The sequence below is a fragment of the Myotis nattereri genome (assembly GCF_964212035.1).
Source record: "Myotis nattereri genome assembly, chromosome: 1".
Lineage (NCBI taxonomy): Eukaryota > Metazoa > Chordata > Mammalia > Chiroptera > Vespertilionidae > Myotis > Myotis nattereri.
This window is the reverse complement of record NC_138075.1, coordinates 133422198-133434812: the sequence shown is the minus strand read 5'-3', so window position 1 is coordinate 133434812 and position 12615 is coordinate 133422198. Positions and strand designations below refer to the sequence as shown.

Sequence of the window (12615 nt, the reverse complement as noted above, 5' to 3'; positions counted from 1 at the left end):
CCTTCTGTTTAGATGAGGTCATCTTCTATCACTATTCTTTTAAAGGACATTAAGTGTTTAGAGAATTCTCAAAGTTCTGGGGATACTAGTACATCTTTTTCAAAATATCTTCATTAAGATTTCTGACTCCCTATAGCTCCAGTTTAATCCATTTTTGTTCTCTAAGAACATTCCAGGATTAATTTCTCCAAAGCCTATGGTTGAATGAACTCCACCTGCAAAATTAGGAGTTTGTCCTATAATTACCACTCCTACCAATATTTTTAAGGTGTGTGCTCAGCTCTTAAAATATTGCCCAGTTATTTAAAAATGAACTGAAATCTTACTATTTTTCAGAACATGCAATAATTTAAAGAGAATCACTCTATCCAAAATACTGACCTATTTACCTCATTAAGAGCTGAGAATACAAATTAAATGAACTCCTGAAGATTAGGACTTGTTTGACTAAGTAGTGAATTCATAACCTCAAGCTATTATTCCTTCTTTAGCTCTTTGCCCAGGCACAATGAAACATTCGCTATAAAGGATGTTGAATTTCCTGGGGGGTGACACACTAAATAAGGTTATATACTGTGATATCAGTGTATAAAGAAGGCACAGAATCTGTCAGAGGCTATTTCAGAAGCTACCTGCTAGGGAAGCAAATCAGCACTTACAGGGAGGCAAGTGGGGTTGGCGCAAACAGCACAGATTTGGGGATTATCCAGATTAGTCTAAATTCATGGTCGGAAGCTTTCTAGTCACACACATTTTCTGAGTCCCTGTTTCCACGTCTTTAAAATGAAGATACTTAAACTTACCTTGGAAGTTTCTTGTAAAGATAAAATCAAATCCAATGCATGTAAAGGACTAAGCAGGGCAGCACATACAAGACACAGAAATGAGTCCCACATATAGTAAGCACTACCTTGTGCTCCACCAACTCAAGCACACTATCGCTATTCATAGTTGCACCGAGGTGGTTGGTAGCCCTTAGGTATAGTTGTAAGCCTTCAGAAATAAGTTAACCATGTGAAACATTTGTGACCATTTAGGATTTCATAAATATTTTTCAAATAAGAGCAGTACCCGATAACCTAGCAGTTTTCCTTGTTTTCTTGACCATTGCAAACTAATTGGAACTTTATAAAAAAAAAAAAAGCCTTTGCTGGCTTGCTCAGTGATTAGAGTGTTGGCCCACAGACCTAAGGGTTGGGGGTTCAATTCCCAGTCAAGGGCATGTACCACCACTGCAGGTTCACTCCCCACCCTGGTCAGGGTGCGTGCAGGAGGCAACCAAACCATGTTGATTTTTCTCGCTCTCTCTCCCCCCTCCCACCTCCCTTCCAAATTGCATGAAAATCAATGGAAAAATATCCTTGGGTGAGGGTTAAAGAAAAGTAGGACAGAAGAGCAAATACTGAAAGCACAATTAACTCACATAGTCCATTTGGACAGGTAGGTAAGGAAGTAGGTTTTGCACGATGGGCGTGTGCAATGAATACAAACCTCCGACCTGAGCCCTGCACACACCTGGCATTTCGAAGTTCCAGTGAGTGTACTGAACCTCCTCCTCGATGGTCCACTGGAAGGTCCCTTTGTTCCGGACATCGGAAAGGCCTGTCCAAAAGTATTTCTCAGGCCTCAATCCAACCCAACTAGTGAGGAAGGCTTGCTCATATCTAAAAAGCAATAGTAATAAATACATTATTTAAAATAGTTAAACTAAATTTTGCAAATATTTATGTAAACTCTATCAACATGGAAGGTATCTCATTTCTATGTTTGAGCTATGATTTGGTTGGTAACTCAAACGTATTTTCATATATTTATGTGTCATTTGTATTATACAAAATTCACTCTAAGAAAATGTGATCCTATGAAGAAAATATACCATACAGCTGAGTGAATAAAATAATTTAAATATACTCAAACATGTCTCTCTATTCTTCATCAGCCCCTCTGCCCTTCTCAAAATGTAAGAGAATTCTGAAAATGCAAAGGAGAAAACTAGAGCAATTTAAGATACATTATTTAAAAATCAGTCCACTTTTCAAATATTTCAAATGTCCTAAACAATTTTTGGTTTAGTAAGTTGAGAGGTCATAATGTAATCAAGGATGATACAAATGGGAAAGTCTGTGTGGATTTCCCCCTGAATTGCATCCTCATTCCCTGCTCTCAGAAGAAGAACATCATCAAGAAATACAGAGAAGCAGAGATTCAATCTCTAGAAAGAACTGGGAGCAGAATCACAAGTTCCAATATTTTCTCTCCCTCTGCATCTCAGCTGTGTACCAGGCATAACACAATTCGGTTAGTACACATATCAAAGTTTGTCTTAATGGACAAGCTCTAGACAATCAGGTCGCAACGTACGCAAAAAGCTCTTTTGGGAACATAAGAAAAGTGGTGCCCAAAGTTTCCAGGAACAAAGAGAGGGGTGGATGACTCCAGACAGAACAGAGAGGGGAATGCAAAGAAAGCTACAATAACAGAACATTTGCTTGCCCCAGGCTGAATAATTCCATTCCCTAAACCGAACAAGCACCCCTCCAAAAATCAAAGTTCCAAAGTCAATTTTTCTTAAATTTCTAAAAATCAAGTCTAACCACAGAGGCAGTGACTGCCCCTGGATATAAATATCATAGAAAACACAAAGAAACGTATGCCTAAAACACAAAATATAGGGAAATCTCTGCTGCAATAAACCAAAGGATCAATGACAGTGTAGATCAGAACATGTCGCCACCTGACTTAAAGATGTGCAGCTCATCTCCTTGTCATAAGACAAGAGTACCTATGTTCTGATTTTCAGATGTTAGCATTATGTCAGAGGGCTACACTGTATTAGACATTTAATTGTACATGAAAGAAGGATGTGGGTTGAAATACAAGTTCTTTTACAAAGACCATCCAAATCCTATCACATCTTTCATTTGTATCAAAAGATTTTTAATATCAATGGCATCCTCTACATTTTATTGAGTCTGCCTTAAAAGGCCACTAAATATAAGTTATTGAACTAAAACTCAATATTTTACCTTTTTACTGCAAATGACATGGACATTTTAAATTTTCTAAGTTTCTCCTAGACTTATTCCAGTGCTATGCAAAGAGTAGGGGGAAATGACTAAACACTAAAACCTTAAAATGGATGGGACTCTAGAAGTCAAAAGTTACATAAAATCCTCTATATCCATATAATTTCTTTGGCCTATAAGCCTAGTAAACTTAGCAAAGAAAAAAAGAAAATGGAAGATTGGGAAAATGAATAAAATATTCAGTAAACCTCTCTGCCCTCTTTTTTGGTGGGAAATATAGTAAAGATAGAAAGTGGGATTTTTGAGCTGAAATTTTGTACTTATTTTTCCTGATATATGAGAAAAAGTTATATCTAAATTACATTTATTAGAGTATTAATAAACAGTTCAGCATATTGCCTTATAGTACCAAAAGTAGCAAAATATTTTATAATGTTTGCAATGAAAAATTCAAATAAGGCCTGATTGGCGTGGCTCAGTGATTGAGCATCAACCTATGAACCAGGAGGTCACGGTTCGATTCCCGGTCAAGGCACATGTCCAGTTGCAGGCTTGATCCCCAGTGTGGGGCATACAGGAGACAGCCAATCAGTGATTCTCTCTCATCATTGATGTTTCTATCTCTCTCTCCCTCTCCCTTCCTTTCTGAAATAATTAAAAATATATTTTTTTAAAAGAAATCAAATAAGAATATGATTTTTTAATCTTCTGCTTTTACAAACCATACGTCATGATTCCATGTAATTTACTTAAAAATTTAGAGCACATTAATACCTGGGATTTCTGGAAACTTTTTGTTATTTGACATTTTAAAATAAAATTAAAATTATTCCATACCTGTCTTCAACAGTTGTTAGGTAAGCATTCTCTTTCACACAGGTTTGGTTTGCTTCTGAAAATGTTGAAAGTGTGTGTCCAATCATATAGCAGTAGAAGCCGTGTCTTTTCCAGCCCTATTAATGATACCAAACATATTATCACATATTTATTGGATATTATTTTAATAATCCCTCTGTCATGAGATAAATAATAGAATTAAAAGAATACAAATTTGAATAATTTGAAATGCAGTGAAGAGCACTTACATGAATAAAGAAATCAGTAGTGTGTTATTCCTCATATGACAAATTATGATACAAAGTGGGGGGAACAGTCATGCTCTCTCCTTCTGAGGCACCCTCCAACAAAATGATTCATGACATGTTTACCAAAGCAACTGAACAGAATGGCTAAAATTTCAGTTTCAGAATAGATAACCACAGAGAATAATTTGCAAAATGACAAGCCTTGTTGTCATTTGAGGTCAACAGTAGGAGGTGAGTATAAAGCTATATCATCTGGTCACAGGCACCAAAAAGTAGTAGAAACCTAAAAGTTGGAATGGAAAGTGCACCTGCTGTGTCTGAGGGCTGTCCAGAGTGCATCAAACCTAGGTTAAGTACTAGAGCCCAGGGCCTGATGTTTTAATGTCCACACCGATTAGGACACTGTCCATCAGCCCACCTGACCCAGGAGATGGAGCTGAAATCCTTGCATACAGATGATCTCCATTAAAGGTAACCCCTCTGAGAAAGGAGAGCAAAATTCTCTGCCCACAAAACAAGAAAATAGTAGAAATTCTTGTCATATGCCTGGGGCTCTAGGTGCAGGAGAAAATAATTCTTCTGTTTGAAAATGAATATAAAGTCTGTGCCACAGATGGGTGCTGGTCCCAACTATACACTATTCACACTGTATGAGAACTCACAGCCAAAAAAAAAAAAAAAAAAAAGTAAAACTTGGTCTACAAAAAGATAATCTCCTAGGTACTCAGAGAAGTAAATGCAAAACTACACAACAGAAATATTTCTACATGGCAGGTCATGTGAGACCATGTGGTTTGAAGGTTAGAGTGGACTAATTCAAAATCAAAAATTACAAATCATGTGAGAAAATGTCTCATTTCAAGGGAGAATTAATAATTTAATGTGATAAAACACCTGGAAAAATATAAAAATAAGTATGTTTGAGATTATTTAAGTGACAACTGAAGAAATAAAATCAATAATGGAAGATCAAAATGCTATGAACAGTGAACAAGAGGGTTTGAAAACTCACAAAAAAATAGGATATCAAGAAAAGAAAAATATAAAGTTAAGAAGTAAAACTTCAAAATTGAAAACGAACCAAATTTCAGAAATTAAAATATAACAAAAATAGCCTTTCTTTTCAGATGGTTTCAAACTGACTATTAAGAAAAAGAGAGATTAACAAAATCATAGTGCATTTTGAGTGGGATATTCAAATATCTGCCTTACGTTGTACAAGGCAACTAGAGAATTATAGTTGACCATGGCCATTCTCTACATAAACAACATTCAAATAAAATATTCCTCAAAAAAAAAAAATCTTACTGACCAGATTAAACGTTGAAACAGGGTTTCAGAAAGATTAGCAAGTTGGATAGATGTAGCAGAGGACTGAAAAGAAGTCAGAAAGTATATTGATGAAAATAGAATGAGAACATCAATCTGAAATAAATGTCAGAAGCACTGAATAAAATTAACGACTGATGATTTTTAAGAATTGAAAGATAGGTACACATCCTCAAAATGAAGAGGCAAACAGACCCAATGAAATCAATACAAATCTCGACACATTGTACTAAGCCTGAAGAATGACAAAAGCAATGAAATCTTAAAATCAACAAAATACAGATGACCCACTTCTTGAAAAGGAAGGATTAATCAAATAATAGGCATTCCAATGGCAAAAATAAAGGCCAGGAGAAAATAAAACAATATATAAAGTAATAGCAGAAAACAGCTGTCAATCTAGAACTCTAAAATGACCTGTCTAAATTATTGTGCAGGGAGAGGATAAATTCAAGAATTTTTTAAACAAGATAGAGAATTTTCCTCTCCCAGATCACCAGTGAAAAAACTCCTAAAAGGTTTACTTCGGCAAGAAGGCATTTTAAATCAGGAGGAATGAGTGGGCTAAAAGTCTACACTGAACAAAGATATCAATAAATGTCTTCATAAATCCAGGTCTAATGTACAAATAGCAAAGATAGCTAATTGGTTGTGGAAAGTTAAATAATGAAATATAAGATCTGTAGTTTAGTTAATAGTATTGTATTCATGTCAATTACCTGGTTGTGATAAAGTACACTAGTTTGATAAGATGTGATTATTGGAAGAAACAGAATGGATAGTAGAGGGAAATTCTATGTGTTTTTTTTTTTAATTTCTTGTGAGTCTAACATTTTTCAAAATTAAAAATTTTGTAATGCTTAAGTAGAATAATAATCTTCATTTTTTTCAGAAAGAAGAGAGAGATACTTAATAACTTTAACTTCAAGTCAGGAATGCATGTTAAAAACGTAAGGTTAACCATTTAAAGAACAAAAGTAGAATGTATAATTCCCAAATGTGTAGAAGATAAAAATGGAATAAAGATATTCATTGAACCAATGGGGTGCAGGGTAGGAGATGAAAGAAAATAAAACTGAATTGTCAACAAAATAAAGTGCAAATAAGACGGTAGAAACTAATTCTATATAATAAAGAGCTAATATGCTAATTAGACCAAACAGCCAAATGACCATCCAGATGACCTTCCAGACAAAGCTGAGGCTGCGAGGGGCTGCAAGGGCTGGCCAAGGCTGTGAGGGCTGGCCGAGGCAGCCGGGGCTATGAGGGCTGAGCCCCTTGCACGAATTTTGTGCATCTGGCCTCTAGTAAGAATATAACAGTATGTAAAACAAATTTAAACTCTGTTTGCCAGTTAAAAGCATAGTACCTCAAATTATATTAAAAATAAAAATATAGCTATACGTTTACAAGAACAGGCCCTGAAATAGAATGATTAAAAGCAATTAGTTGGAAAAAGAGGATCTAGGGAAATATCAAGCAAAAGATATTTTCTGTAACAACATTAGTATCATTTAAAATTAACTTTATGATTTAAAAAAGCATTATTATGAATAAAGTAATTACGTAAAGAACTGATTCATCAGGAAGATATAACACAGATCAAAGTATATAAAGCAAAAATTGACAGAACTACAAGTAGAATATTTTGTCAAGCAGACAAAATATTAGGAATATAGACTATCTGGATAATATAAGTGCTAAATTTTATCTAGTCAACATATATTATTTTGTTCAAGGACACATGGAATATTTACAAAAACCAACTATGAATAAGATCATTAAGAAAATCTCAACAAATAACAAAAACAACACCTTTATATGCTCACAATGCAGGGAAATTAAAATCAATAGTACCTCCCAATTATTTAGAAACTAGAAAACAAACTACTACCAAAACCCTCATCACTATCAACATACACACCCATATGCACATGCACGTGCATGCACGCACACACTCACACACACACTTCTAAATCATTCCTGGGTGAAAGAAATCTTAATGAAAATAAAAAATATTTATAATTGAATCACAATAATAACAAAACATTGTGGCTGTTCCATAGTTTCAATTATACCTTTCACTTCTGTAAGAATTCATTTTAATATTGTATCCATCAATTCCATCATCTAAAGCTCCTGATGGTATCCTACATAATAAAGACCTAATATGCTAATTAAACCGAACAGCAGAACAACCATCCAGATGAAGCCAGGGTTGCAAGGGCCGAGCCTCTTACTCGAATTTCGCGCATCGGGCCTCTAATATTTTATATTTTTGAATTTCAAACTGATCTGTGGGATTCCTGGTCAGCCTGGAAAAAGAGACTTCTGTATAAAGAGAATTCACATTTGCATCTGGCAGACATCCTGGAATATTAGCAACACAAGACCACTTTGTGTTAATTTCTTAGCTCAATGTTTCCCACACAGGTAAGCAATGAATTGAAAACTGAATCCCGGATCAGCATTATAGCAGGCCCGTGATTTTGATTTCTTAAAAAGACACCTACACCACCACCCAGTGCCCAGGCCCAGACACAAAAAACTGCCTTATATTCTTTTTTTTCTAGTGGACTTTTTTTCTAGTCTTCCTAGCCCTTGGAGGAAGTCACTGTCTAGAGCAGGTGTTTTTAAACTGGCTAAATTATTTAATGTCTCTGAGCTTCAGCTTCCTCTTCTATCTAATTAGGAATATGACATGTGTCCTTTATAGTCAATGAGAGCATAATAACTGCACTCAACAAACAGATGCTTCTTACTAAAATATTTTTCTATTTTTCTATTACCATCCTAATGATTAAATTGGATTATATCAGATTACTAGAGGCCCAGTGCATGGATTCATGCACCAGTGGGGTCCCTCTGCCTGGCCTGTGGGGATTGGGCCAAAACCAGCTCTCCGACATCCCCCAAGGGGTCACAGATTGCAAGAGGGCGCAGGCCAGGCCGAGAGACCCCACTAGTGCACGACTGGGGCCAGGGAGGGACTGTGGGAGGGCTCCAGGGTGTGTCTGGCCTGTTCCACCCAGTCCCGATCAGCCAGACCCCAACAGCAAGCTAACCTACCCGTCAGAGCGTCTGTCCCCTGGTGGTCAGTGCGCATCATAGCAACTGGTCAAACGGTAGAATGGTTGGAGGGACAATTAGCATATTAGAGAGACAGCTATAAAAATTAATTGCCCTGGCTGGGTAGCTCAGTTGGTTAGAGCATCATCCAGATACCACAAGGTTGTGGATTCAATGTCCAGTCAGGACACATGCAGAAAACAACTAATGAATGCATAAATAGGTGGAACAGCAAATCAATGTTTCTCTCTCTCCCCGCTTCCTCCCTCTCTAAAATCAATAAATAAAATTAAAAGAAAAATTTGTAAAGAATTAATAGACTCTATTTATAACTTTGATTGTATAAAAGTAATAAAATTTAAGTATTATTGTTTATAGAAAATAATAATATACATATGCATATGATTAGGCAAAGACTATATAAGTGAACTGGGAGTGAAACCAGTAGTGAAAGTGCAGTGGGCTGGTGACAGGAGACTGGAAGCTAGTCTTGCCTCAGTGTAACTCTAAGAAAGTTACCACTTCTCTGAACTGAAAGTTCCAGAATGCAAAAAATTAAAAGGGGAATTTTGTCACCACTAAGATCCTTTATAACTTTTAAAAGACTGCGATTTTCTGCTCCAGGGTGCTTCATGGTTTATTAATACAGTATTAAATTATGATTCATGAATTCTCAGCCTGTTGGTGTATGTTATAAGATAATTTGCTCACAACATGATACTCTTGGAAAGAAAATTCATTTCTGCTTTATTTTTATCCAAGAGAAGCGAGAAAGGCAAAAAGCGAAAGATGAGTCACTCAGCAAGCAGGAAAATGATAACCATACACCCTGGATTTTGTAGTCTCTTCACTTTTACATAGATCATTTACTTTAACCTCAAAGAAAAATAAGACCACAGAGAGGTATTGCTGTTATACAGGTCAGGTTGACACACAGTAGGAGTGCATGGCTTTATTCAATAGTTTAAAGCAGTTACTGCCGGCCACTAGCAGTTAGAGTTTAGATCTCCTGCCTCTATGGGGAGGAATCCCCACTAGAAGTAGCTCATCAGAAATATTATAAATGGAAAAGTGAGTAAGGATTGTTTGCTATCTGCAACTTAAGGTTTTCTACTGGAAATATCTTTGACAACCCATAGGTCCTAGTCTGCCAATACCCCGATGATAACCTGCCCCATGACCTGCCTTAATCTTGTTACCCTCTCCAGGCTCCATTCGGTGTGTCATTTGATTCCCCGTTCTCTTTCCTCCAGTTCCCATGGCATTCTGAAAGTTGCTACTGACCACACACACCCCATGTTAACTGTCAAGAAGGCTTTAGAGAGAACAATGATACAAAACACTAACAATAAACCATTACATTTTTAAGCAGTTGAAACACTTGGCCATCTCAGGCAAAAATAAAGCCAAGTATGGCATATAATACTTGCTGATCTCAAGTTATCGGGTGCTTCTGTACTCACTTTCCGGCAGCCTGGTTCTACTTCCACTATTCCTGGCCCGTGGGCTTGTGATTTCATCTTACAGATGTAGCCCAGGGACCGCTCGCAGGCCCGGTCTGCCCAGTACCCGTCCTGCGAAAAGCAAAGAGGAAAACTTAGTGACTATCAGTTGTTTGACTGTGACGCTATTTTCTCATAATTGTGCCTCAGAAAAGGAAAAACAAAGATCTGAGGTTATTAAAAGCAAAGGGCGCCTGTGCGAAGGAGAGGAAAATGGACGTTTTACAAGTAACAGCCAATTTTACCCTGACTATAAAGATGCAAAGGGAGATTGCAGCCCCAATATGTGTTCATATCTTAGCTATCTAGCCCACAGTTTAGAGGGATCTTTTCATATTTGGCTCCTCCATATAGGCAAAGAAGAAAAACAAACTAATGTAGCTCTCCAAGCACAGATTCAAGGCTGTGGACCCCAGAATAGGTATAACTAGGTCTACAGCTACGAGGAGCAATCAGTTGAAAGGAGAATCAAAGCTCTGAATTGATTAATCAATTCACCATGTAGAACCCAGCAAAGGAACAAATATATGAATATTAATGATTGGTTAATTTCAACCTTGACTCGAAAGTTTCTATTGGGCCTCTTGAAAATGTGACTGCTAAACAATTGAGAGAGATTTAAGAAATTGAATTTGAATTTTAGTTCACCCTTGATCTATGTCAATTAACAGACTAGAAATAATCTAAACAACCATATGTAATAAGTGGGGAAAGCTTCCTGTGGCTTTTGTTCGCTATCAGTTATTAAAGTTGCCTCACCTTGCCTTTCATCACAACACAATCTTCCTGCCTATTGTTTTCATGGCTTGGTTCTCCACGAAGCCATTTGGTAAATGTCACTGGGGTCCCATCACTCCATTCAAAATACATTTGAATCTTGAGGTCATTTAAGCCAATCCATAACTCATCATTTGGCTCTAAACAAGAAGAAAAACACAGAAGTAATTTGCACAAAGTTTGCATTCCAAAGGTCAGGAGGTTATCCGCAAGGAAAGGCCCTCTGCTATCAACAATACTTCTAGTCCGTTGGTTCTGTAACTAACATAAAGGACCGTCGTCTTGAGTGTTAATCTGACCCACATGCTGTAGTGTAGACTTAGATGTGAGCTACAGCTGGCGTTGTCCATTTTAATTGTGTGATGTACAGCGGGGCCTTGACTTACGAGTTTAATTCATTCCGTGACGGAGCTCGTAAAGGAGCTCGTTAACTCAAATTACTCTGTCACCTCAAAGCAAAAAATCGGCCGAGAGACGGCTCGTATCTCAGAAAAACTCGTTAGTCGGGACACTCGTAGATCAAGGCCCCACTGTACTCTTTACAAAGTGAATGAGACTGTATTCTTTTGTTGTGCTACTGCAAATTGTATCTCCTAAGAGCTGCAAAAATTACCCTCTATCTCGTGAAGCTATTTTTTTGTTATAAAAAATTTATAACAACTGCACTCATCGTGTTCGAAATACGGCATTTATTTATATATAAATCTACTTGACTACTATTAAATCTTATGTGTTTCAAAATAATAACTATTAAAAACCACATTTACTTTATTGACTGTGCTATTAACAAGAACATTTTATTTTATTGATGTATTGTTGTCAAGTGAAAATGATCTATACAGTGAAAAGATGCATAGACTGAGGAGTTGGGCTGTGTCCCAACATTTGGCACTTATTTATTATCCTATAAATACAAATGAATCTGGAAGTATTTTCACCATTAAATACAAGAAGAACCCAAATATCAAATAAAGGTTAAAACAAAAACAACCAGGACTAGATATAAAATGTGATTATTTTGTTTTAAAATCCTATAATTTTCATGACTAAAATGGGACAATATTGAAGGCCTGGGATTTTGTGGCTTAAAACAGATACAATTCCAAATTTAATAAAATGAAAGAATACACAATTCAATATCTATTTAATTGCACTACTGTGAATTCCATCCTGAGTGTTGATTTATGTTCTTTAAGCTGTAAAATAAAATTACCTGCCAAAGGATTTTAAAGATGATTTTGTAGTAGAATATGAGAAAAATGCCACACTGTATAGGAATTTCCCTAAACAGTTTATCTCTTCCTCCTAAAGTTGTCACTCAACTTTGCTTTGGAGAAGTTTCTGACTGGCCTAGCGCCAACACCCGCAGATGTTTCCAGCACCATAGAGTGTGACTAACATTGTCATCATGATCCCTTTTCCTTTCACCTAATTTGGCAGATCATAATCTTTTTGAGCAACCCAATATAGGCTTCAAAATGACCTCATGTACCCACACCTCAAGGATTTAGGTTAAATACTAATGAAAATCTAGCTCCCAAATACCACAATTATAATAAAGTATTAAGAGTTTTCTATGAATAATTTTCTCACTGAACTGTTCTCCCCCTCTAGCTTTGGTAATTCCAAAGCACAATTTTGATCCTACAAAAATATGTAAGTGTAAAGGTGTTAAGCTGATTCTTATAAATCAGTAGGGAGGCTGTCTTAGTTGCTATAGTCATAATTTATATGTGCAGGTCCCAATTTACCCACTGTCTTTCCATGAGTCACATAAAAGATATTTCAACTAACTAAAAAAGGTTTCCTAGACTTTTGTTTTTGTTC

General features: G+C 36.4%; 1 protein-coding gene across 1 annotated transcript in view; it reads right to left on the bottom strand.

Moving 5' to 3' along the window:
- The window catches only part of MRC1 (mannose receptor C-type 1), a 96318-nt gene that overhangs the window by 39200 nt on the left and 44503 nt on the right, over nucleotides 1-12615 (bottom strand). The window contains exons 8-11 of the mRNA XM_081097765.1: nucleotides 10771-10928; nucleotides 9973-10083; nucleotides 3864-3979; nucleotides 1516-1664 (exon numbers count right to left, since the gene is read on the bottom strand). Of these exons, the coding sequence (XP_080953891.1) occupies nucleotides 1516-1664; nucleotides 3864-3979; nucleotides 9973-10083; nucleotides 10771-10928 (534 nt within the window). The remainder of the gene's footprint in view (nucleotides 1-1515; nucleotides 1665-3863; nucleotides 3980-9972; nucleotides 10084-10770; nucleotides 10929-12615) is intronic.